General features: G+C 37.2%; 1 protein-coding gene across 21 annotated transcripts in view; it reads right to left on the minus strand.

Annotated features, from left to right (window-relative positions):
- MYO3B (myosin IIIB) overlaps positions 1-22,533 on the minus strand; it is a 252,842-nt gene that overhangs the window by 28,643 nt on the left and 201,666 nt on the right. For 19 of the 21 annotated variants that reach the window (XR_001862401.1, XR_001862400.1, XR_001862399.1 and 16 more), the window contains 3 exons: positions 19,476-19,582; positions 19,055-19,101; positions 17,599-17,762 (listed from right to left, as the gene is read on the minus strand). Coding sequence is in view for 17 of the 21 variants with exons in the window: in XM_017735716.1 (XP_017591205.1) it covers positions 17,627-17,762; positions 19,055-19,101; positions 19,476-19,582 (290 nt within the window). In the remaining 4 variants the exon portion in view is untranslated. Of the gene's footprint in view, positions 1-6; positions 1,483-15,567; positions 17,763-19,054; positions 19,102-19,475; positions 19,583-22,533 lie in introns of those variants that run through there. The other 2 variants (XM_017735713.1, XM_017735711.1) reach the window with 2 other exon arrangements.

The following is a 22,533-nucleotide window of genomic DNA, read 5'->3' on the forward strand; positions in this document are numbered from 1 at the left end:
GGCCGGGATACAAAGAGCCGGAGCCTGAATTGCTGCAGCCACAGGGCTGAGGAGCAAGGGGCACGGTTCTCACAGCCCCGCTGTCTCCATGGGACCCTGCCTGCTACGGCGGGCGGCGAGACTCCTACCACCCCCGGGGTCAGAGGGGCTCAGCCTGCGCTGGGCTGGATGGCTACTGTCGATTTAAACACAGTGAATGTAAATAACAATCACCATTTCTGAGATAGGTGTTTTAAAATTCAGGATTTTTCAAATTCAGGTATCACAGAGTGGCTGTGCCACCTTGTAGGGCTCTGCGGACCTTGGTTTGAATGCAGGTAGCAGAGAAAAAAAATACTTGGGAATAGCAGCTGCTTGCATACCAGTGGTACCCTCCATGGTTTCTGCTGTGCCTCTGACTTCTGGGCCTCAAGTACCTCATCCTGGAGCCCACTCCAAAACCTGTCCCAGTGACGGCTCACACTGCCACAGCCAAGTCCTCTCCTGACATTCACAGTCCCGCCAAAGACATTTGCAGTCACCTGCCATGACCCCCCCCAAGGCCTTCTTGTGATGACCCCAGTTCCTCAGCTCTTCCAGTGTAGCCATGAACAACCCTGAAAGCCTGGATGGGCTCTGGCCACCTGCCTGTCCATAACTTGGGATTCTTGGGTTGCTTTCAATGAAATACTGTTCTTTAGCAATTGTGACAAAGAATCAGAAATAGAATAATTTTTAAGTGAACAGCTGCATTAAGCAATTAATGCATTCAGCCAAGCCACCTAGTCAAGTTGCCCATGAAAGGTGACAAAATCTAAACCTGAAAAGGATTTAATAAACTTGCTCCAGAAGGCAGTGTCTTCACACCATCCATCATTCTGTCTGGTTTAAAGATGTACTAACAGAAACCACCCATTCACAACAGCAAGAAGTTTCACCAGAAGGTAAATGACCCTACGTATACAGCTTCAAGCACGTGTGGATACACTACCAACAGTTCTGAGTTATATCCCATTAATACCATTTTTATTTACTTCAGCATATTCACATTTTTACAGTAGGCAACATGACTGGCATAAGAAGAGGAATCACCAGTTCACACAGCATAATTTGAACATCAGTAGATGAAAATAAAAAGAAACATTAAAAACTGCTATGGTATCTCCTGCTTTTTTCTGTGCATAAGGGAAAAACACAAAATCCCAGACAAGATCAGCACATGTAAAGGCATATTTAGGATTTAAAGTCTTGTCTCAACATTTCCCAGTCTAGGTGTGGATTTGACGAAGATTGATAGAGTATTTCTGAAAGCTGAGCTGCCCTTTATGAAAAGTAGAACAGGTTTTATGCCTCACAAAGTTTTACTACCTGTTTTCAAAGGTTTAAATATCTTAATGTATTCATCTTCTGCTCTGTTCTTGGCTGGCCCTTTGTGACTCTTCCTCCTGTCTTGGGGAACATTGGTGAACATTTTTGGATATACTTCCTTCCCTTGCTTCCATCCTTTAAAAAAGAATCAGACTCTTAATCATAACAATATTGAAAGTGTTATTCTTGGCTCTACTCGGAATGCCTGGGACACTTTAGTTCAAAATGATAATTTCAAATTCTCTGGGAATGCCTTTCTGCCTCAGGCACACATGGCTGCATTTTCGTCACAACTCTAATAGCTAGAAATGGACTTCTACAAAACGGAAAGCAAGCCAAGACTTGGGTGAGCAGCTGAAAAGGATCTGCAGCCTGCTTGTCCTCTCATTTGGGGAAACGTTAGGTAAAAAAAGCCTCTGTATTTTTGATGGAATGCATTTGTTTGGGGAAGACAGGATGGGAACTTTTAATTTTATGACCACAGATACATATAGCTATTCATTTTTTTTGCATTGCAATTATTCAGCATAGAATGAAAAGGTAATTAAATTATTTGCTTCCTCTTAACTACAGAGAGCATATTATCTAAAAATTGGGTCTCATGATAATTAATTTTAGTTACTTAGTGTATTTATTGACAAATTAAACAGCTGTGTTTATACTGTGTTAGAACTGGAAACAGTGCAAAGTTTATCCAGAAAGATCATTGTTTAATCTACACATAAATATTGGATGATCATATGCCTGCCACATTGCTATTGATTTGGCTGAATGGATTAATCCAACACTGTAAAAATACACCTGTTACTTAATGAACTCATGCTGTAATTCTAGAACATTTTGGTACAGAAAATATTAAGTATTTTCCAATGGCAGTATTTTTCAATATTTCAAGAATCACTTTTGAAATAACCCATTCTTCAAGGACTACTGAACAAGAATGTACAATAATGTGCATAATCTTAATTATAAAAGCAAGAGCTCTATACAAACTCTTCAGCAACTCCCCTTTAGTTGGGGATAAAAACAGAGATATGAAGAAAAAGCCCAATAATTGGATTGTGAGGGTCAAAACAGGGACACAGATATGGTACATGACTGGCATTGGAGGTGTCTCAGGTAAGAGATACTGTCTTCACACTGTGGGAGAGAATCTGAAGACCCTCTCTGTATAAAGCTTTTAAGGTAGGTTTTTCCAGTAATACACACATATTAGTGAAAGGCAGTCTATGAACTATGACATAGGTGAATGTCCTCAACAGGGGGAGAATTTTTGAAAGGGACCTAGAAAAACTAAATTTCTAAATTGAGAGGTTTTTTTTAAATGCCACTCTTCTTAACTGCCACCAGAGGCTCAGTATCCCATGAAAGATTGGGGAAAACTTCAATTGCAATTCTTATTTCTCCCTAGCTGAACACTGCTCTCATAGATGGGCAGAAAAGTCTTTTCAGGAAAGCAGTGTACAGTATGTTTCAGTGTCATTTCATAAATTGATGCCTTAAGTGGTGCAGAATAATACATAAATAGTCAAATGCATAAATTACACTAACTACCCAAATATAAATTTGCCTCCCTCAAATTCTGAAAATAAAAACACCATCAATAAAATTATTTCAAATGTAAATACACAATATTTGTATTATGCTTTCCATCCTCACAGAACTATAAAAAGGTGAAGTCATTCTCAGCATATCCTTACACACTAGAGTCAGCTTCCTTCCCCTTCTTTACAAGGGGAATAACCCTTGCCATACACACAACTGCTCCAGGCTTGAAAAGAGGAGCTCCTTGCCTCAGTTCTGCACATAGATTACCAGGCTGCTCCTCACCAAACACTTAAACAACTTACCCTAGCTCAGCTGAAACTTCAGGAGTACTGGTTGAGGTATGTATCTCCTGCTGGCCAGCTGGCCATGCCAAATCAAAGCAAACAACCCTAATCTGGGAATAAATCACATTTCACTTCACTCTTCAATCAGCCCCTATTGCTCAGGGACAAACAACTTGACCAGCTGTTTGAGAACCCAGGATGAGAAGAGGAGAAAGGATATTCTCCTCAAAGACGAGGGTGTCAGCATGGCCATGACTAGTGAACCAGTCTAATGAACAGTATAGTTTTTCTCACACTTCTGGAACCTCTGAGACAGAGGGAGAAAAAGAGAAGATCTTCAAATGGTTAAGTTTTTTGGCTTCTCTCTCTTAGTAAATCTCACATTCCTATTTCCTATATATGAAGAAAGCTTGCATATTCTACTAGCACTGAGCTGAGAGAATCACATATTACATATGAAAGAGAGAAGAGTCCATGGCAAAGGACAGATACTGCAACCAAGTTGAAATGTATTAGTCTAAATTACCTAATTCTTATGCTTGGAAATAAGAACAAGACTATGATGGCATTGGAGTGCTGGCACTCCAATGCCCAAATGATATAGAAATCTGTGACTAAAAACTGAGTGCTTCTTAGGAGGTCACACTAAAGCACAAAGAACTATTTTCCAAATGTTTTGTCTTAAAAAAGAAAGCTTGGAGAAAAATCCAAATGCCAAGTCATGCAATTTCGTTGGTGTCATCAGACTAACGTTATAAAATGCTGTGATTCTTATCAATGCACAAGAGTATGGGGCTGAAAAATAATAGTCTATCAAGATTCTTACAGAAGGGAGTGGAATAGATGCCCAGAAAAACTAAACTGGGCTCATGATTTACTACTTTTTTCTACTTCCATTGCTACACATGCTAAGTGTACTTGGCACATGGAGTGATTCAGAAAGAAGCTGCTCTATAATGGCAGTGATTCTCTTTAATGAGATACAGTTATCAGTTGAATTATGAATTTTTGCTGCCTGTTCTTATTAAGGGTAAGGTAATTTGCATTCTAGAAGTAAGACTGTTTACAAGAGAACATAGTAATCAAAATCCCTCTAAATCAAGTTTTACAAATGTACACAGTGAAGCTAGAGGTAGTTCTATCAATGTGCATAGCTTTATTCATTAAACTCTACTGCAAAGACTCAAGAGAAAGTGTTACATCTCCAGTTTTATCTAGTCTTCCAAATTAGTATCGCATTCCTGTATCTCAGGAATTTAATATGGGAAGAGACAAAATGAACTTTCTGCTTGAGCCTTCTGATACCCTGGTGACCTCCTCCTCCTGGGAGATCCTATGCTGTTAATTTAGATACCATATGCCTCACTGGTCATCAATTCAATTGCTGCTCTCTGTGTTATAGCCTTCACAGGGATTTTGATCACACTGCCCATAAAATGAATCACTTCCTCTGCCTACTGTTGGTTCTACCAGTCAGACAAGCCCCAGATGATCAGTATTTTCTTATAAATATAAATAGCACAATCTAGTCAGCTTTGTTCTTTCTTTTGGTATATACTTCTCAGCTATCATTTATACACTATTTGCAGTGCTCCAAGTAAAGCATCAACAACTGGAAAACAGCAGAGGAGGAATGCAGGAAAACGGAAACAGAGCTATACAGACTCTGAATTAACACTACTGGTCAGGTGTCTGAATGTAAGCCAGCATTTTGGGAGGGGTCTGAAGCAAAAGCCTAACCATCCAGGTGGACAGAAAAGGTAATCTCCAAGCAGACAGCACACCAGCACCAAGACTGACTGGAGGAGCTAAGAATGAGCATGGAATTACACATGTTAATTCTGGGGACACTGATTAGGAGAATACCAAGATGAATGGAGCAGCTCAGCCTGAGCAATTGATTGAAGCTGTTTTCATCTCTGTGGGGTGTTCTTTAACATTTCACTCTATGCAGCCATATACAGCCACCTCTGACACTCAACTCATACATACATTCAACCTAGATAAGGCATGGAAACTTTGTTTCCACTTCCCCGTTCTCTCCTGACACTAGCCAGAAAAGCAATTATTCTTCATGGTTTCCCTTTCTTCTTTTTGTAAACTTCTGTCAACTTACCAAGTTTACCAGTGACAGGATATGTAAGAATACACCAGACAGATGTGGGAGGAATATTCAGGATATTTTTCTGAGTAACAGGAGTGCAGCTGCAGAGATGGGTGGAAATACAGAAATGGGATCAACAAGCAAAATCTTGTGACAGTCCTGAGTAAGAAGGTGGTAAAACTGCAGTGAGTGTACTGGGAGGAACTTTAGTCACACTGAGCACATCATCTTTAAAGCATTTATCTTCACAACTCCTCTATAAAGAAGTACTATGTTATTATTGCTTTTTAATCAAAGGCGACACAGGTGATCGCGTACCTTGTTCTATGTCATATATTAACCCTACTGAAGAGCAGGGAGTTGGACTGATGAGCAGAGGCACACAACTTGGGACCAAACAATATGATGTTCCACCTAATTTCCCTTGCAAAATCCAAACTCTTTTCTACAGCCCTCCCATCCCCCTGATTTCATGTCAGTCTCTTCTGACACTTGCACACTCTTTTAGCGACTTCTGAATTATGAGCCATTGTTGATCTTTCAGACAGAGTAAAGACAGAGTAAAACCCAGATAATCTTGGGCATGCAGAGGGGCAGCAATGAGACTGTGGAGGCAATGAGGAGACAAACATAAAGCCTATGCAAATAAAGCAATAAGCCAATGCCTATATTTTTACTCCTCCTGCTGGACAGTGATTAGAGCATATGATAAGTAAAAAAGCAGAGCCCAACACACTTGCTTTACAAAGACAAAATACACATTAGGTGGGCTGTACTTAATAACCAGATGTGCTTCTGTAACTCTAACACTGAACATACTGAGCAGAAATAAATAGATACTTGCTTACTTTTACAGCCCATCCTTTCTCTGTTTTAGCAAACTCTTCACTACAGGATTCTGTCCAAGCCGCTAGTTTCCCTTGCCAATTCATCAAAACAACCACTCTCAGTGGTGATGACCTCCCTGCAGACAGATCTGCAAGCTTTGCTCCTGAAACAGCTTTGGGAATTAAGTAACGCTATCATCTGTATTTCCTTGAGCTCACACATGGGAATAGTTAGAAGAGCCAATTTTCCTCCACCTCAAGTAGACCCTCTTTCTATGCCAGTTTTCTCCTCCCCTCAGTCAGTGTTCCACCAGCTTTTTCCAGTGAATACTTCTACAGCTGTATATGATCCAACATAGTGAATCTGATGCTCTGCAAATACATGAGGCACAAACACACTATATTGCTGGATCAGCTAAGTTTTGGGACACTGTTTTTTTCCCTTACCAGCATCTTGTTGATCCATGTTTGGCTGGTTCCCTCTAACAATCTTACAGGCATTATTTATGAGGTAACTGGCATGTTCACATAACAGAAGTCTGGAGGGTACAAAAGAGGAATAGAAGTTTGGGGTATTTTTCGTTCTTGACCATTCAGAAGAATTTAGAGGATGTGGACAATTATTTCTGTCTAACCCTTGTTCAGCACCCTTCCTTGATGTCCTAAGTTTCAATCCAGGTTTTGCTGTTGTCCTTTATCAATATACACTCATATATAAAGAGCTAAATGAAGACTTACAGGATATTGAGAACAAGTTTGTATTCCTGCCTCTCAAGAGTGTATGTGAGCTATTGGTAAACACATTTTCCAGCTACTGATTAATTATTTTGTCAAAACGAAAAGCAGTGTGATTTTAATGAAAGTACCCAGGTTTAGTCTGGCTGGGCAGGCAGATTACGTATTTAATTGTAAATGGGCTGTAAACATCTGAGATCTTTACATACAGAGAAAATAATAGTATCTATATTTAGATATTTGAGAGAAGCAAGGGTTTTTACAAGATTGATCTGGAAAAATCAAAGTGATATGTTTTGATCTCTGGGTATTTTTCTGATATCTCTTGCTCTGTTTAATTTGAAGGTGAAAACTTAAATATATGTTAGAGATATCCATCTCTGTGCAGTTTGTCTAAAGAAGGAAATAATTTCTTGCAATGTAATGAACCCCAGCGAAAGGGGAAAAGTTCTTTTTAGACTACATCATTCCCACAATGAAGAAAAGATAGAAAACGATCTCCTCAGATGAAGGATTATCACTATTTTTGCTTCAATATGCTTATAAAAATGATGGATAAATCAAAGAAAAGATATTTACATCACACCATCTAGTAGCATATTTATAAAGAGACACCTGGAGAAACTTTTGCTAATAATATATACTATATATCACCTACTTATGATTTTTATCACCTGCTTCTTAGTCTATCTTTTTGAAGTTAAAACTGCTAAATTTCTAGCATGCTGAACAATTACTGTTTTTGAAAATTATTAATTCCAGAATTTTTTTTTCTTGTGCTGATATTTTCTGTAAACTTATGACAGGGAAGACTTTTTCCAAAGCTTACAGTAAGATGTAAGACAATGATTATAAAATAATAATTTAAAAACCTGAGACTGATGAAGTACTGCAGGCCTAGAAAAAACAAGAAAAAAGATGTTTTACTTCGAACCATCAAAAATTGAAGATTTTTTTTTTTTGGTGATCTTTGAATGGGGAACCAGACTCAAGATACAGATTGTACTACAGAAACTTCCTATTGTAGAAAAGGTAGGAATTTTACACCTGGAACATTTTATTTGCCTTTACTTTTGTAATTCAAATTACTAGCCATTTGTAATTTTGTTCTAAACAAATCTATTCGTAGTTGCAGTAATTATAACAACTTGCCTTCTCAAGAAGCTTCCAAAGGATCTTAAAGTGGTTTTCTACTATAGATGTTACATACATTTTAAGACAGTCTGCAAGATGATTTAATGCTTTATTACTGTATATGATGAGAATAATCTTCAAAATTTACTAAAGGTTGCCTCTACCATGAGGCCTCTATCATGTCTTTTTTCTTCCTGTCTCAAGTAGCTTCCTCTCTTTTCTTCTAAGTCTCTCTCATAGAAGTTTTCTACTCCATTGTCCCCAAGTCCATTAATTCCCTTATGAAAGACCATTAATACTTCTCTCTTCTTGTCCATCCTTTGAAAGTCCTCTTCCAAGTGTCACCCAGAAATTGGATACAACAGAGATTAGCACTGTAGGAAGCCACAGGATGAAACAAGAAAGCTTTGCCCTCTCAGAAATAACAAATTATGTGCTCTCCATTTGGTTCTGTGCAGCAGTTGGAAGAAGCAGTGAAGCTGGCACCCTGTCACTGCACTGTGGCAAAGACAATGAAGAATCTGCCTCTAATTCTTTTAACACAAAGGAAGACAGAGAGAAAAACCATGACCATGTTTCCTGCATGTTGTGGCTGAGCAGAAGAAATGGCAACAGAAATTTCAGTAGGAAATACTGAAATTTCCCAAGAAAATACCTAATAGTCCTCAGAGTATTGTCCATAGCTCAAAAATACCTTAAAAGAAAGAAAATAGCCTTTAATTCAGTGAAATCAATATCTGTCATAAACACTATATTTCCTTTGAAAGTTTTTATCACTTCTAGCCTGTCAGCAACATTTTCAAGTACTGTGTGTATGTACTTCTCTTAGAATCAAAGGAAAGAAATTCTTATATTCTCAGAACTTCCATGTGCAAATTAAAAAAAGAATTTTAAAAAGTAAGCTATAAATGGAACAGTGATTGGAATTTCTTTCTGAAAGCACTGTATTGAGTTACTAATGAGTTTCTAAATAGAGAAAACTCTTTCAAATTGCTTATATCCAGTGATTTGATGACAGGTGTGCTCACCTTCTTCAATTGTACTGTTGCACAGGGAGCACAGAATGCTGTCCTTTTTGCCTCCTATTTTCTCCATTATTTGCAGATATACTCTAAAAATCATTGGGAGTTTCCAGCTTAAGTCTAAAAAACATGCAGATCTAGGTTCAACAGAGGTAATCATCTCTAACAATCTCAGCAAACACAACACAGCTGACAGCTGAATGTTACCAATAGGGCCTCAGAAGCAGGGCTTAACAATCTTGTTTAAGATCACACGTTCTCCACCAACACTTGAGCCACTGAAGAATGCCCATTAGCTCCTATAAAAGCAAAATTGGTAGGGCTTTGTGTTTCGGTGGAGAGCCTGAAAGGCACACACAAGCAGACACACACCAACACATTGGAGAATAGTATAAATTCGTCCATTTAAATAATTTGCACTCTTTTCTTCCTCTTGATAATATGAAATCATGCTTTGTTTCAGTTAAAAACGTATTTTTTCTCTACATTTAATCATGTTCATATTTCTTTTTGTTTAGTTCCCACTAGTCTCTTTACATAGGATTCAGTATGATTTTATATTGTGAAGAAAAAAATATTCTGTAGCTAGAGTTGTTTTGTCCCACTCTTGTTTAATCTTTTGTTTGATGCATGGAAAGATGCTAACCTTTTTGTACTATCTTAACCGTAGTGATCCAGGAGTAAAGCAAATGAGATTTAGTAGATATGTTTCTGTTGTCATTATTAAACTTCATATGCTTTGCTATGTAGGCAACATGTTTTATTTCTCTTAACCTGAAAGAGGTTTCTGTCTTATTGTTGCAATTTATTAAGGGCAAACAATCTAGGGCTTATAATAGGCCTGTAGGCAGAACAAAGCCCTTGTCAAATGGAAGGGTTGGCTGCTCAGCTGGGTAGCATGTAAATGTGCAAAAAGAACTGTTCTGCTCAAAGACACTAGACATGCTTTTTAAATAAAACATCTCATATAATTGAGAGTTGCCATTTAAGTGTTGTGTTGGAAATGTTAATTTAAAAAAATTAATTTAACTGAAGAAATACAGTTGCAGTGAATTTTTTTTTAAACTTTCTCAATAAATAAAATCCCACATATCACTAAGGCTTTTATTAGAGGCTCAACATAGTATGTTTCTCAAAGAGCAGTTTATTGTCATTTTATAACACTGTGTTATTCAAGTTCAATCACTGCTGTACTCACCTAGGCAGACTGTGTAAACCTAATCTTATCCAAAAGGTCTTTTTTGTTTTAAATATAGGAGATCACCCTGCCTGTTTCTTTAACATAGTATCATGTCTCAAAAAGTAAGACAGTCTCTCATTCTACAGTTCATTTAAAATTTCTCATTATGTGCCTCTTTGTAAGAGTTGAAATTAAAATGACAGATAAAGATAACAACATAATAGGCATTTTTTTAATGCACTGGTCCACTTGGGCACAGGCAGTTCTTTTTTTCTCTTCTGCTGAAATATATAATCAGGACAGTATCATCAATTAGCTTTTTCACTTTAACTTTTCATAATGTTTCCAGACTTCTCTATTTGGCAAAGACAATTGGGACAGATTTCTTTATTTTTTCCTCTGGCCTAAAACTCAAAACCCCCCACTTCCCAAACTGTTACCACTGAAGAGTTTATTAAATGGCTGAAAAAGACAGCTGGTCCCACCATCTGTTAAAAATTTTCAGGGGCCAAATGAAACAGGTTACACCTTTAGCCATGCCAAGTCTTCCGATACCCCCTCCCTCTCACAGCCTGTGGAGGGCTAATCTGAATTTCACGCTCTGATTTTGCTATTGCTAATGTCTGAGCTTCTTATGTGTGCTTCTTGTAGTTGCTTATATTAGTTCTCTAGCAGTATCAAAAGCTCCCCTCTCCTTTCAACCTAGCTCATTTGCAATCAACGGAATCCTGGGTCTATAGTCTCCTTTACAATAAGATACTGTACCTTGAAGGAAACCCACAGAGAACCTAATATCTGACTTTTTTGGAGTAACAGAGAAAACCAGGAGTATGTTTCTGTTGTTTTGCAGCCACTTTTCTATAAATGCTAATGGAAGTAATTCAGATGTGCCAACAAAGACAGAATCTGCAACACACTGCAGGTGTGAAGGGGCTGAAACAAAAGGGATGCTAACCCTAATGGTATTTCTTGTCATTAACAATTCTTTGATGTTCATACTCGAGGCTCTCTTTTATCTTGCAGTTTTTCAGCCATCTTTGTTAACATGCAGTGCAACTAAATCTTTTTTTCCTTAACCTTTAAAGACATCTGCAAAATGTTTATGCTAAGTTAGTTTCCATAGCATCTATCTGTAACACACATTGAAGTAAAACGAGATAAAGCATGCAAGGTTATTATTAAAACATCAGTAAGTTCCTATCATTAAGTGAAAGGAGCAGATCAATAAAAAGAAGCTCTTAATGTTACTTTAATAAGGATGAGTTTCTTGTAACAGGACTGGGGATTAACTTCAGTGTAACAGAAGCAGTGTTTATAATATAGTGGCTATGTTGATAAGAACCAGTTTGTTTTATTTCTACTCATTAAAAAAAGAATTAAAAAAATCTGTAAGTTCCCACATTAAAAAAACATTTAAAAAACCAATATAATATATTTTAAAACATTCTAATTTTCCAGAAGGGATTTCTCTACCACTAAGTGCGCAGTGGCATTCAGTCAAGGAGCTGTAGGTGGAGATTGTCCACATCCATCTGTCTTTCCATAAGTTACAGATGGAAAAACACCGTTGTCTTTTAAAATGTTCAACTCAGTAGGATGACAGTAAAATGAAATGAATAATCAAAGCACACAAGATGCCAATCTGAGCTACTGCACAGCACTACTAACAAACCCAGCGTTTTGCTCTCATCCCATCGGTCACGTCCTGTTAGATCACATCCCATTTTATCACAGTCTGTTGCATGATCGTTGCTGCATGCTGGAATGTTAAATGAGCAACATAATCAATCAATACCAATTTCAAATTGGAACTCAGCTGTAAATCTGTACTGAGTTGAAGATGCTAGAGATTGTAATACAAGTTATCAAAAGTTACAGTTTTACGAAACCTCCCATTCTGTTTTTCTTTCAAAACTTCATTTCTAACAGGTCAATTTAATAAAATAAATGAAGTCTGTGCCTGCATTATGTACAGCACTTACCTTTGAATTCGGATGTAAACTTCCATCAAACTAATCCTACAGAACAAGAACTGAGTGCTCATTCATAGGGTAATAGGAATTACAAAACGACAAGTTTCTGTTTCAAAGATTTTGCGATCTCACTAAGTGCCATTTTGTCATAGAAGTCTTTACATAATCTCTCCAGTTGCATAACTGTGCTACTTTGTTGCTTATAACAGGGAGCAGCAGCAAAACCAAAAATCACTAAACCATGTCACACAATTTTGTGGAAGTACCTCCTTTCCTTACCCATTGCTAAGGGCCCCAATGTAGCCGTTCCATCTCACCATTTCTCAGCTGTACTGTGAAGCTATACTCCAGCACCCAGCTTTCTGAGGATCACTTCCACCAGAACCTCAAGATTCTATTATCTCTGTCCTGGCCTCAGCCATCTCCACCAGTGCATTAGACAGCATGGGGCTCCCAGTCCTACTATTCCAGTTTTAGATAGGTCTTCATCAGAGACTTGCCATGATCAGTAGCACAACAATTTTTGGAAACAGCTGTGACAGGCCGGCCTGCCTCCCAGCACTGAACTCCAGCCCAGTGGATGACATCCAATCTTTGTTGTAGTGATATTACTTTCACTTAGAGATTGAAATGAGATTCTCACTGGTAATGGGTCAGAAACTGAGGTTTGGATCTTTTGCAGAAAAAAGCACACAAGTTGATCTACCTATTTGCCATCTCCAATTGGCAACTATATTAAAAAATCCTAGTTAAATTATTGAAAAAATAATATCTCTCCGCAATTTAATTAAAAAATAAGCCTGCCAAACAAAAGCAAGAGATTTATCTATTACTGGTGTGATCAATAATATGTAATCTGGTTTCTGGAAACATTACTCCAAGATATGCTTTTCACTTATCTGCTCCTATGTCCTTCAGCATCACAGTATGAGTACTACAATAAACAGTTCCATGATAACACAATGTATATATTTACTGTTCTGGCTGACCTTGGATTTATACATGTAATAAAATAATATCCAATAATTCTTGACAAATCTATTAAGATGAGTTAGGCATCAGCCTGTGCATTTAAAGACACAGTGCTCTATTATTATGAATTGTCAATGTTCTCCCTTCTCTGTTCCAGTGCCCATCACAAATGAGACACAAAGCCTCTCACTTTCTGTAATCTTTAGCCCTGACCTAGAGGGCTGCTCCCCAGCCTTTGGTTTTCACAGCATCCTGTGTTACTTTTGTCAGTTTGGGAGTACTGCTTTGTTGTCAAGCAGAAACAGTTTCTGTTAAGTATGCATTCTGCTACAACTCCTCCTAGGGTGAGTACTGTTACAGAAAAGGTGTGTTATCAAAATGTATTTCTAGTGTTAACAACAAAACTGACATTACTTCTCATATTTTGTTGTCAGAGCTAAAAGCAGGATGGATAAGTTTAGTATGTGCCATGTCTCGTGCATATATTGGTACTAAAACCACTTACCCATGTCTCATAGGAGGATACTTTTGTGCCATATGGCTTTATTTTCAATTGTATGCACTATATTTATCTGGTTAACCTGAAGACATTTAAAAATTTCAGAGTTTGGCTGTCTCTCAAAACTCCCCTTCTGTTTTGAGACAATCAAAAAAGGAATGAGAAATAAGAGTATGGTAGCTTGAGTTATTTATTTCATTGGTAACTATTTTACAACAAAAAAGCAATATTCCTATATAATTACAAATCTTAGAACAGGCGGGTATAAACATTAAATTATAATGTTTTTTAAAGGTGAAATTTTAAAATTTGGACTTAAATCTTATTTTCACATCAATTTTTATATGGTGTAAAATAGGTAGTAGTACCACCCCGTTTTATATCATTTATAGCCACATTTTCTAAGCTTCTAAGTAACAACAAATCCTTGGATAGCCTGATAGGGGCCACTTAAAAGACCTTCAGTGCACAAAAGCCCTTTCCACAACTCTTACAGTGTATGGGTGAGGAAGGTCACATTGAGGGCAAATTTAAGATGGCTGCAATTTACTCCTGTTCTAAGGCCCCTTTATGTTACTAAAGTGATGTAAATGTTTAAGTCAGAAGCACATTTAAAATTACCAAATGAAAGGGGCTAATCTCCAAAAGCTCCCTGCCCGATTTTTTTTTTTGGCACAGAGACAAGTTTTTAAGCTGTCATAACCAAAAGGCAGAAATTGTCCTTAGCAAGAACCAGTTTCTAGTGCCATTAAGGTGTACAGAAGAAATCTGCTAAAATCCCTTGTTGAGCTTCATCCTTTTCTCTTCTATCAGCTGAAAACTGTTTAATATATTACACACTGTCTAAGAAATTTTCTTCTACCTAACAGGATTTAAACTCTTTACTTTTATAAAATATTAAGAATAGCATACGTTATGAACTATTAAGCAAAATACATTAACATTTCAGGATAATATACATGAAAGGAAATAAATCAGAACAATGCCTCAATGGTATCAAAGCCAAATGAGAAAATCTAAGCAATTCACACTGATACGCTTCCACTGACCAGGATCATCACACTGACATGCCTGCTGTACTCCTTTTCACACACGAATCAATCAACCCAAACACACACTTCTACCAATATGATAACAGAATTTCAACTCTTTGGTCAGTCATAATGTGACTACATGGCTCTACAGCAAGACTTTTAATAACTGAAAAGCATATATGTGCTCTAAAATCAGGATGAGAGAAGACTACCTCACAGGGTCATCTGCTGAGGATGAAGTGAAAACAAACAAGGAAAGGGGGTAAGTTAGGAAAGAATAAAATATACAGACTGACTTTGTGCACAGTGTTTAGCTAAGAAGCAGCAAGAATGAAACCATACTACTCAACAGCAGCTTTTAGGTAGTAAATTCAGTATTAAAGTATTAGTGACACTAACTAATTTGAAAAAGTATAGTAGATGTAGATAGTGGCATTGCATATAACAAGGAAAATATTGTATTCTACCCTTTCCATGCAATTAAAGACTGCTTAAAATCTCTTTGAAGTCCATTTCTGATGGCTGAGATTGATATGAGCTTAACAATTGGAAGAAGTGAAAGGAAGAAACCTAAGGGATGTACTTAGAGAGTTTTTGCATTTTGCCTGTGCTTTATTCTTTATTGCTCTGAAGCTGCTCTTGTTAACTTGGGCCCCCATTCAGCAAAGCACTTAATCACGTGCCAAAATTTCATTGATTTCAATGGGACTAGGCTTTGGCTTAAGTGCCTCACTGAATTATATATTATTTTTCACTTTCCCTTACTTCTTTATGAACTTAACTACTGAGAGTAATGTATCACTCAGTGCAAGGTAAACTGCTGGTTTTTAGGCAGGTGACATAATACCTATCTGGAAACCCCACCGCCATTTAACTAAAACAAATTATAAACTCTTAACTATGAATAATGGTGTGAATTGCAGTAACAATAAAACTTTATTTTCCCAAACAGTTTTCAAAAAGGAAGGAACCAGAAAGAATCAATATTGCTAGGACTCTGTGTGATCTATGCCAATAGAAGAGTAGAGCAAGTAATTTGACTGTTTAAAAATACTGTTATTTTCCATCCAGATATGTTACAAATTAACATATATAACAAATTTATACATTGCATAGGAAAAGTGACATAATTTTGATGAGTTATCATAACAAATACTCACTCTTGTTGCATTTTGACAAAATGTAAAGAAACTGATCTGTACCCATGCATTCATATTAGTTGCCATTTCTATTTGTGCTGCATTTTTTAATGCCATTAATTCATCTGCAGCTATTCACCAAATCTCTGTTGTTTAAGGAGTTCCTAAATTTCAAAGGCTCTTAAGTGCCTGTAAAGTACACCTACCCAAATGTACATCACAGGAGAATGAGGAGTGAACTGAAAGACTTCAGTGTCTGTCAGGATTACAGCTTCCAGTTTCAACCTTCTCTCACATTTTGGGTGAAGAATGACTGAAGAATTTTTCTTCCTGGAATCCTTCACTCATCCTCATCTGCCCAGCCTAACAATTTCTGTGTTTGTTAGGAGAAACAAAGCTTTTGTGGAACTATCTATTTCATTACTTTTTCTTCTTTTGAACCCTATTCTGGTTTACGGTTATCCTGACTGCACTTGGGTTTCATTTCTCATGCCATCTTTCCTTGTCCTGTGGTCAAAAAACCGATGCCAGGGAACATTGATAGTAAGAAATTATGTAGCTTAAGAAACAGGTGTGAGATGCATCTCCAGTAGGAAGAAGATCTATCAGCACAGATCAGGGTAAACTCATTGGAGCAGAGATAAAAACAAGGATCATAACTAGGTCTGTAAAATACATGGTCAGATTTAATCACTATGGTTTTTCAAAAAAGAAAAAATGAATCATTTTGAGCAAATGTGTAAGGCAGTAAATGAAAAAATTTTATTTCCAAAAGTTTTTGACAAGAGCTTGTCTGGAAAAGAAGCAAAGAATGGTCACAGATCAAAATTGTGTCTCTGAACCAGAAATAAAAAAGTAAGGTGAAATAGTTTGTTTCTGCCATGGAAACAGTAAGTGGCAAAGAATCTCAGTATTCCATAGAAAGTCACGCACAGTTTCATTAAGGATTTTCAAAGAAAGTGAAAAGCAAGTAGAGAAATTTGCAGGTGACTTTTTTCCCCTCTGCCACGTACAAGAGGGCTGTGGAAATGCAGGAGTCACTGGAGCCCAGAGATACAGTTTAAGGAATAAATTAAATATTTGCATGGATAACAAGAATAACTAGTCATAATGATGGTTTCAGTCACAAGGACTATATGAAGCAGTGTGTGAAACGTTAGCCTTAAAACTGTTTTACTTCTTACATTTGAAGTAATTCCTCAAGTTAGACTTACAGTAAACTAATACTTTGTAAGAAAACTACTTGCAAGGTGAACTGAGACACAATTATATTTTAGATTATTTTACTCTGTACATTTTTCTAGTGTTAAAAGTCATACACAGCAGAGAATGTTATAAAGGACAATGTTTAATATCAGTCTAATGAAATACAAACCATTTTCACTATGACCCCAAATTAAAATTTTTAGTACAGTGTTCTTTTAATCTAGTTCAGTTTCTTGATCTTACTTTTCACACAGCTCTACCACCGGTTGTGCCAGCACAACAGAAGGAATGGCACAGGGTGGGAACAGCAGCCAGGGGAGGGGGAAGCAGGAAAGAAGGGGTCAGAATTGGATAAACTAATCTTGCTGCTAAAGAAATGTGTCCATTATCAACATCAACACATCCAGGTAGTGCTGCTCCCCTTTACTGGAATTGTTTATAGAAATACAGCTAAATGTGACAGTGTACAGCTGCCAACCCAGGTCCAAATCAGTGAACTAAAGTAACTAGCTAACATGGTATTTTTAACATATTATATAAACACACAGTAACAAAGTTAACTGGAAGAGATCATCAGCAGAAAAATACTCTTACCAGTATTAGTCAATAGAATAAGTGAGGTTCAGCTTTGAGCAAAAGACACATCTCTTGAAGAAGGAGGAGATGGTGAGCTGAGAAAATCATCATCTTCAGGGGTAGATTCAACAGCTGACAATGATTCGTAATACTCATCCTCTCCATCCAGTACTTTGATTTGGCTTAAAAGTAAACAAACAACACTCCTTAAGTTAAAATTTAACTCTGTCAATATCTTCAGAAATAGAAACTATTCTGTGGATGTAAAAATGCAAATCCCTAGTATAAGAATGGAAAAAAAAAAAAGATAGGATGATTTGATGAGCAAGATACAGCTTTTATACATATTTCAAGTGCTATTACATTTTATGATTATATTCTGAATGGTTCTGAGGATCAGTGAAATGCAATCTCACTTTTCAGTTTGGGAGTATAGAATGATAGAAAAACTATTTGCATCAAATAGGCATTTAATTTGAGCAATATGGCTTTTTTGTCTGTATATGTTCCACAACTAGGATATGATTTTGGTATCATATTTCAGATGATGGCTTGCTGTGAATGTGAGCCAAAGACTACATCATCAATTTTTGGGAAAAGCCCTATTGACAGCAAGGGGCTTTCATTTTTTTGCGATGTATGATGAGCAGTCCCATGTTAGTGTTTTTATTCCCAGAATACAAACTTTTTTAAACTAGGAGAGGGAGAGAAAAAAACCCCAAATCTTGCACAGTCATGCAAAATTTTGGGCTTTAACCTTGACTCAAAGACGTTCTGTTCATACAGTTGCACTCAGAAGATTAATAAAAAGCAGAGGAAACAATACAGAAAGTCCTGGTAAATTTTTGGACTAAATGTGTCTGCAAGAACAAGCATCCATCAGTTCTCTCCAGTCTATGTGATCAGGCAGGGAAATATTTTGGCAATTGTATAGGAGCCAGCCTAGTTTTTTCTACCTATACCAGGTGGTAACTGCTCATGTAACAATGAGAATTGACTCAGTTCAACAGAGAAGGTGCAACTCCCTTTTGTGCCGAGTGGCCTCTCTGTCAGCTCCTCACGTGTGCTCCCCCAGGAAGGCAGAGGCCCATTGCAAGTGTGCTGCTGCGGCGATGGCAGGGCTTCTGGACAGGTTCTAGGTCACACACCTTCAGTACCAACACTCTTCACTTGGCACATTTCACTAGTGGTAAACACACTTAAAAATATGAAGAATGCTGGTGTTTTGTTTGGTAGTAATAGTACACAGAGAGACCTGGGGAGCATTTTTTGTAAGAATCAGTTCTAGTGTCTGCAGACAGCAGTACATGCAAGTTTTACATTTGCTTCTGCAGAAAATGTCCAATATCAATGCACAGAAATATGTTAGTTGTTTATTTTTAGAAACCTCTCTAGAAAGTTTTGCATATTCTGTAATATCACAAAGGACTTCTTCTGTTTACAGTTGCTTAGAACTAAGAAGATAGATATTTACCCAAGTTTTCTTGGCTTCCTCTTGCTCCCTTGATATTCTAGAGTTCCCTGTGGAGAGGGCCAAGAACACACAGTCAAAGCAAAGCAGCAAGTCGTTAATTTTTAATTCAAAGTGATTTTGTGTTGAATGCAAGCAGATGCTGATAATATCAGAAGTCACAGCATAATTTTTTTGATCAAAGGGCTCAAGTGAGCCTGATGAAGCATGCATCTTGCTCGTCTTTGATAAACCACATCAATTATTCACCGTGAAGGCAGACATCCTGACATGAAAGCAACAGATAAAGAGCATAAGCACATGTTCAAGACGAGAGCAGAAGAACGTGGGGGTGGGGCTGGAGGGGCTGAAACAGGTATTAATAACAGAATTATTAACTGGAAACAAAGCCAGTAAAACAGCTTTATTGCCACTTTGAACTCACATTTAACTGGTTATAGTACATGTTGTCCTCAGGGCTATTCAGCATTTTGGGCTGCTGACATCGTCGACGAGGTGTTCTCAGCTTCTGTTCAAGACAGTTTTCTGAACCTACAGTAAGATAACACAATTTAGTTTTAAGCTGTGCCAGGTGCTGTGAACGTCTTAACACATTTTAGTCTCTAAACAGTCTTTTCTTCTGTCCTATTTGGTCCTGGATTTATTAGCAAGTCTGTTCTATCCAAAGTAAGCAAACAGAAATTTGGGAGTCTTTGTTTTCTCTTTTGAACTTAGTTCAAATGCAAGTTTTTATGCAGAACTTGATTTTCACTTTTAAACATTTTTTATTCTTCCATATATCTATATCACACAGTTCCTTATTCCTTTCACACTTTATCTTAATATCTTCTGTTATCTAAGCAGGAAATGAGGTATATTGTGACTAGCTAAGGACGTATAATTCAGCAGCAACAAAATAGTTTTTCTACAGTAGACAGTAATAAAGTCTCTTGACTGATGAGACTTAGTCTATTATCATCATTTTCATTATATAAAAAGGCTACCTTCTTGACATGGCTCTCTGTTTAATCAGATTAACCAAACGAGTTTGGAATTACACTTTCTTCATATAATTTGTGATGTGCTGTAAAGTAACAGTTGCTTAAAGTCATCTGGAAAGCAGAATTTAAAGATGAAGGAAATATTTCAGATGGGTTTCTGAAAAGAACTAACAGCTTGCTAATTTTTTTTTTTTTTTTTTTTTTTTTTTAGTATTAAGGAGAAAAGACATTATGGTGTGCTGTACTCTATTTTACCAGGTATTTTCCATGGTACATATTTTGGATTACAGGATAACTATTTTCAGGATACATAAATTACTAAAAAATTACTGTAGGGGGTAACGAAAGGTAATTTACTTTTCAAATGATTCTTCCAATGCCTTTGACTTTTCTCATATCTCCCTGTTGAAAATTATTTTAGTGACAGTATGAATAAAAACAGGGTTTGGCAGCACCAAAGGAAAAATATACATCTTACACATTTGCATTCCATACTGCACAAGGAAATAGCTCCTATACAAAAGGCCAGCACAAAGATCAAGTAGCATGAGTTCCTTCAAACACTTCAAAACTCCAGTTAATATGGCTTTTGCAGATGCAGGGTTCTAATCTCACAAATCCATTGACAAGATCTAGCCTTAAGGAGCAGGTAACATTACAAAGGAAGTTTATTATGCACTCAGGCTTACAGTTTGTACCTGCAGTCTGGATGAGGTAGAGGAGATGTTTGAACTTTGCCCTTTTCAGCCAAAAGACTGACTTTTTCTAAGAGATTTTCTTCCTTTCACTGTCTTTCTCCCTCTCAACAATAAAATTTTAAAGATAATAATTTCCTCTCAGTGTGCAACTGCAATGTCTGCATGGGAGAGGAGCACTTGTTCATTCCATCACAACACCTGGGAGGGATGGTGGTTAAATGACCACCAGGGAATTGACTGCAGAGCTGGGTCTAAAATTCAAACTCGATTTTATAGAGAAAGGTTATATTTATCCATTAAAACAAAAAAAGTGTAAAATAATACACTCATGCTGCCTGCTAATTTAATACCCAATGCTTCAATACTTCATACTTTCAAGTTAAGTAAACCTTTATATTTTTGCTAAAGAGATTGTGATGGCTGAGCCAGAATCTTTGCTACTTGGGTGTATTGTATACAACCAGACAAGGCAGAAGCTGTACCAGAAAACAATTCTGAGGAAATTGGGTGCCCAAATAATATCTGTTTCTTTGAAAATTTTTTTCACTATGATTTAGATAGGATGTAAGTGCAATTTTGTTCTCTCTGAAGTCTGAAAATGTTGTGGAAGACCTGTCATAACTACATTCTAGCTTCTCTCTGCTCTGAAAGTTACTCAAATTGATCTTAGAGCTTTCTTTCTCAGGACAGCAGGGTCTGCAATTATTGCAAGCAATGTTTTCAGTTGCAAGGCCATTTGAGCTTTTTCTTACAGCAAGATAGTTTTTGAATACCTTTCAATGAAGTTTTCTTTATGCTAGAAAGAGGCTGGTACGAAATCAGGTCCTCACTGTTTTGCGTCATTTCACATATCTCTCTGCAGCTTGTAAAAATACAGCACACAAATACTTAGAAATTTTTAAACAGTACAATAATGTGATGGAGTGTTCTTTTTTCCTTTCCCCTAAGTGCTCTTGAGGCCTTCACATTTTTTTTTTCAAAACACACATATATATAGGTTGGTTTTTTTTAATGTCTTTTATTCATTAGGATTCTGAGTCACTAATATTTTGCTCTACCTTTTTATCCTGACACTTAATTATTTCTGTGTATCCTACGGGTGGTCTGCAGCTTGTATTCTCCAAAGGAAATACCCTTTCAGTGGGCCCATTTGTCTTAGTTGCACACTACATGAACAGTACAAAATCTGGTAACATTTATCATAAACTACCATATCTGGAGAAAATGGTATTAACATGTGCTCAACACTCAGCAGTTGCATAGGCATTTTAAATGCTGTTCTAAAATATTTTGCTTTGATGACAAACTTAAAGCCACCAATAAGAAAAAAGTCACTTGTAATTTAATAGCAATAGTAGCAGCACCAGTATCATTAACAAGGTATTGTCTATACTGCACAGAAATTGTGCCAAGTGCCTCTGGCACATCCAGGCTCCTTAGTTTGCTACAAATTTAGAGACCAGATGAGCGAGTGTGAGCACATGCACTTTCTTCAGGTTGTCCTTCAGCATCACTTTTTAAGAAAGAGATATGACCCCCTTTTGTCTGCAAGAAAACCTTTTCTTGTAACTGAGCAGAGAAACTCGTGAGGCTACAATTTCTTATTTGATAAATCCTTTACTGCAGTGCAGAAATAACAGAGAGTAGGCACAATGCTTTCTGCGAAGTGCACTATGTCAGCTGATCGAAGTGTAGAGTAGCTGAGGTTCTGGGCATCCTCCTCTCGCTTGAGCCCAGAGCGGCTGACACACGTGCGTGAGCAGGCTCATGTGGATGTTTCCCTAAAGACACCACTAAATTGATG

Source organism: Corvus brachyrhynchos, unplaced genomic scaffold (assembly GCF_000691975.1).
Source record: "Corvus brachyrhynchos isolate BGI_N302 unplaced genomic scaffold, ASM69197v1 scaffold255, whole genome shotgun sequence".
Taxonomy (NCBI): domain Eukaryota; kingdom Metazoa; phylum Chordata; class Aves; order Passeriformes; family Corvidae; genus Corvus; species Corvus brachyrhynchos.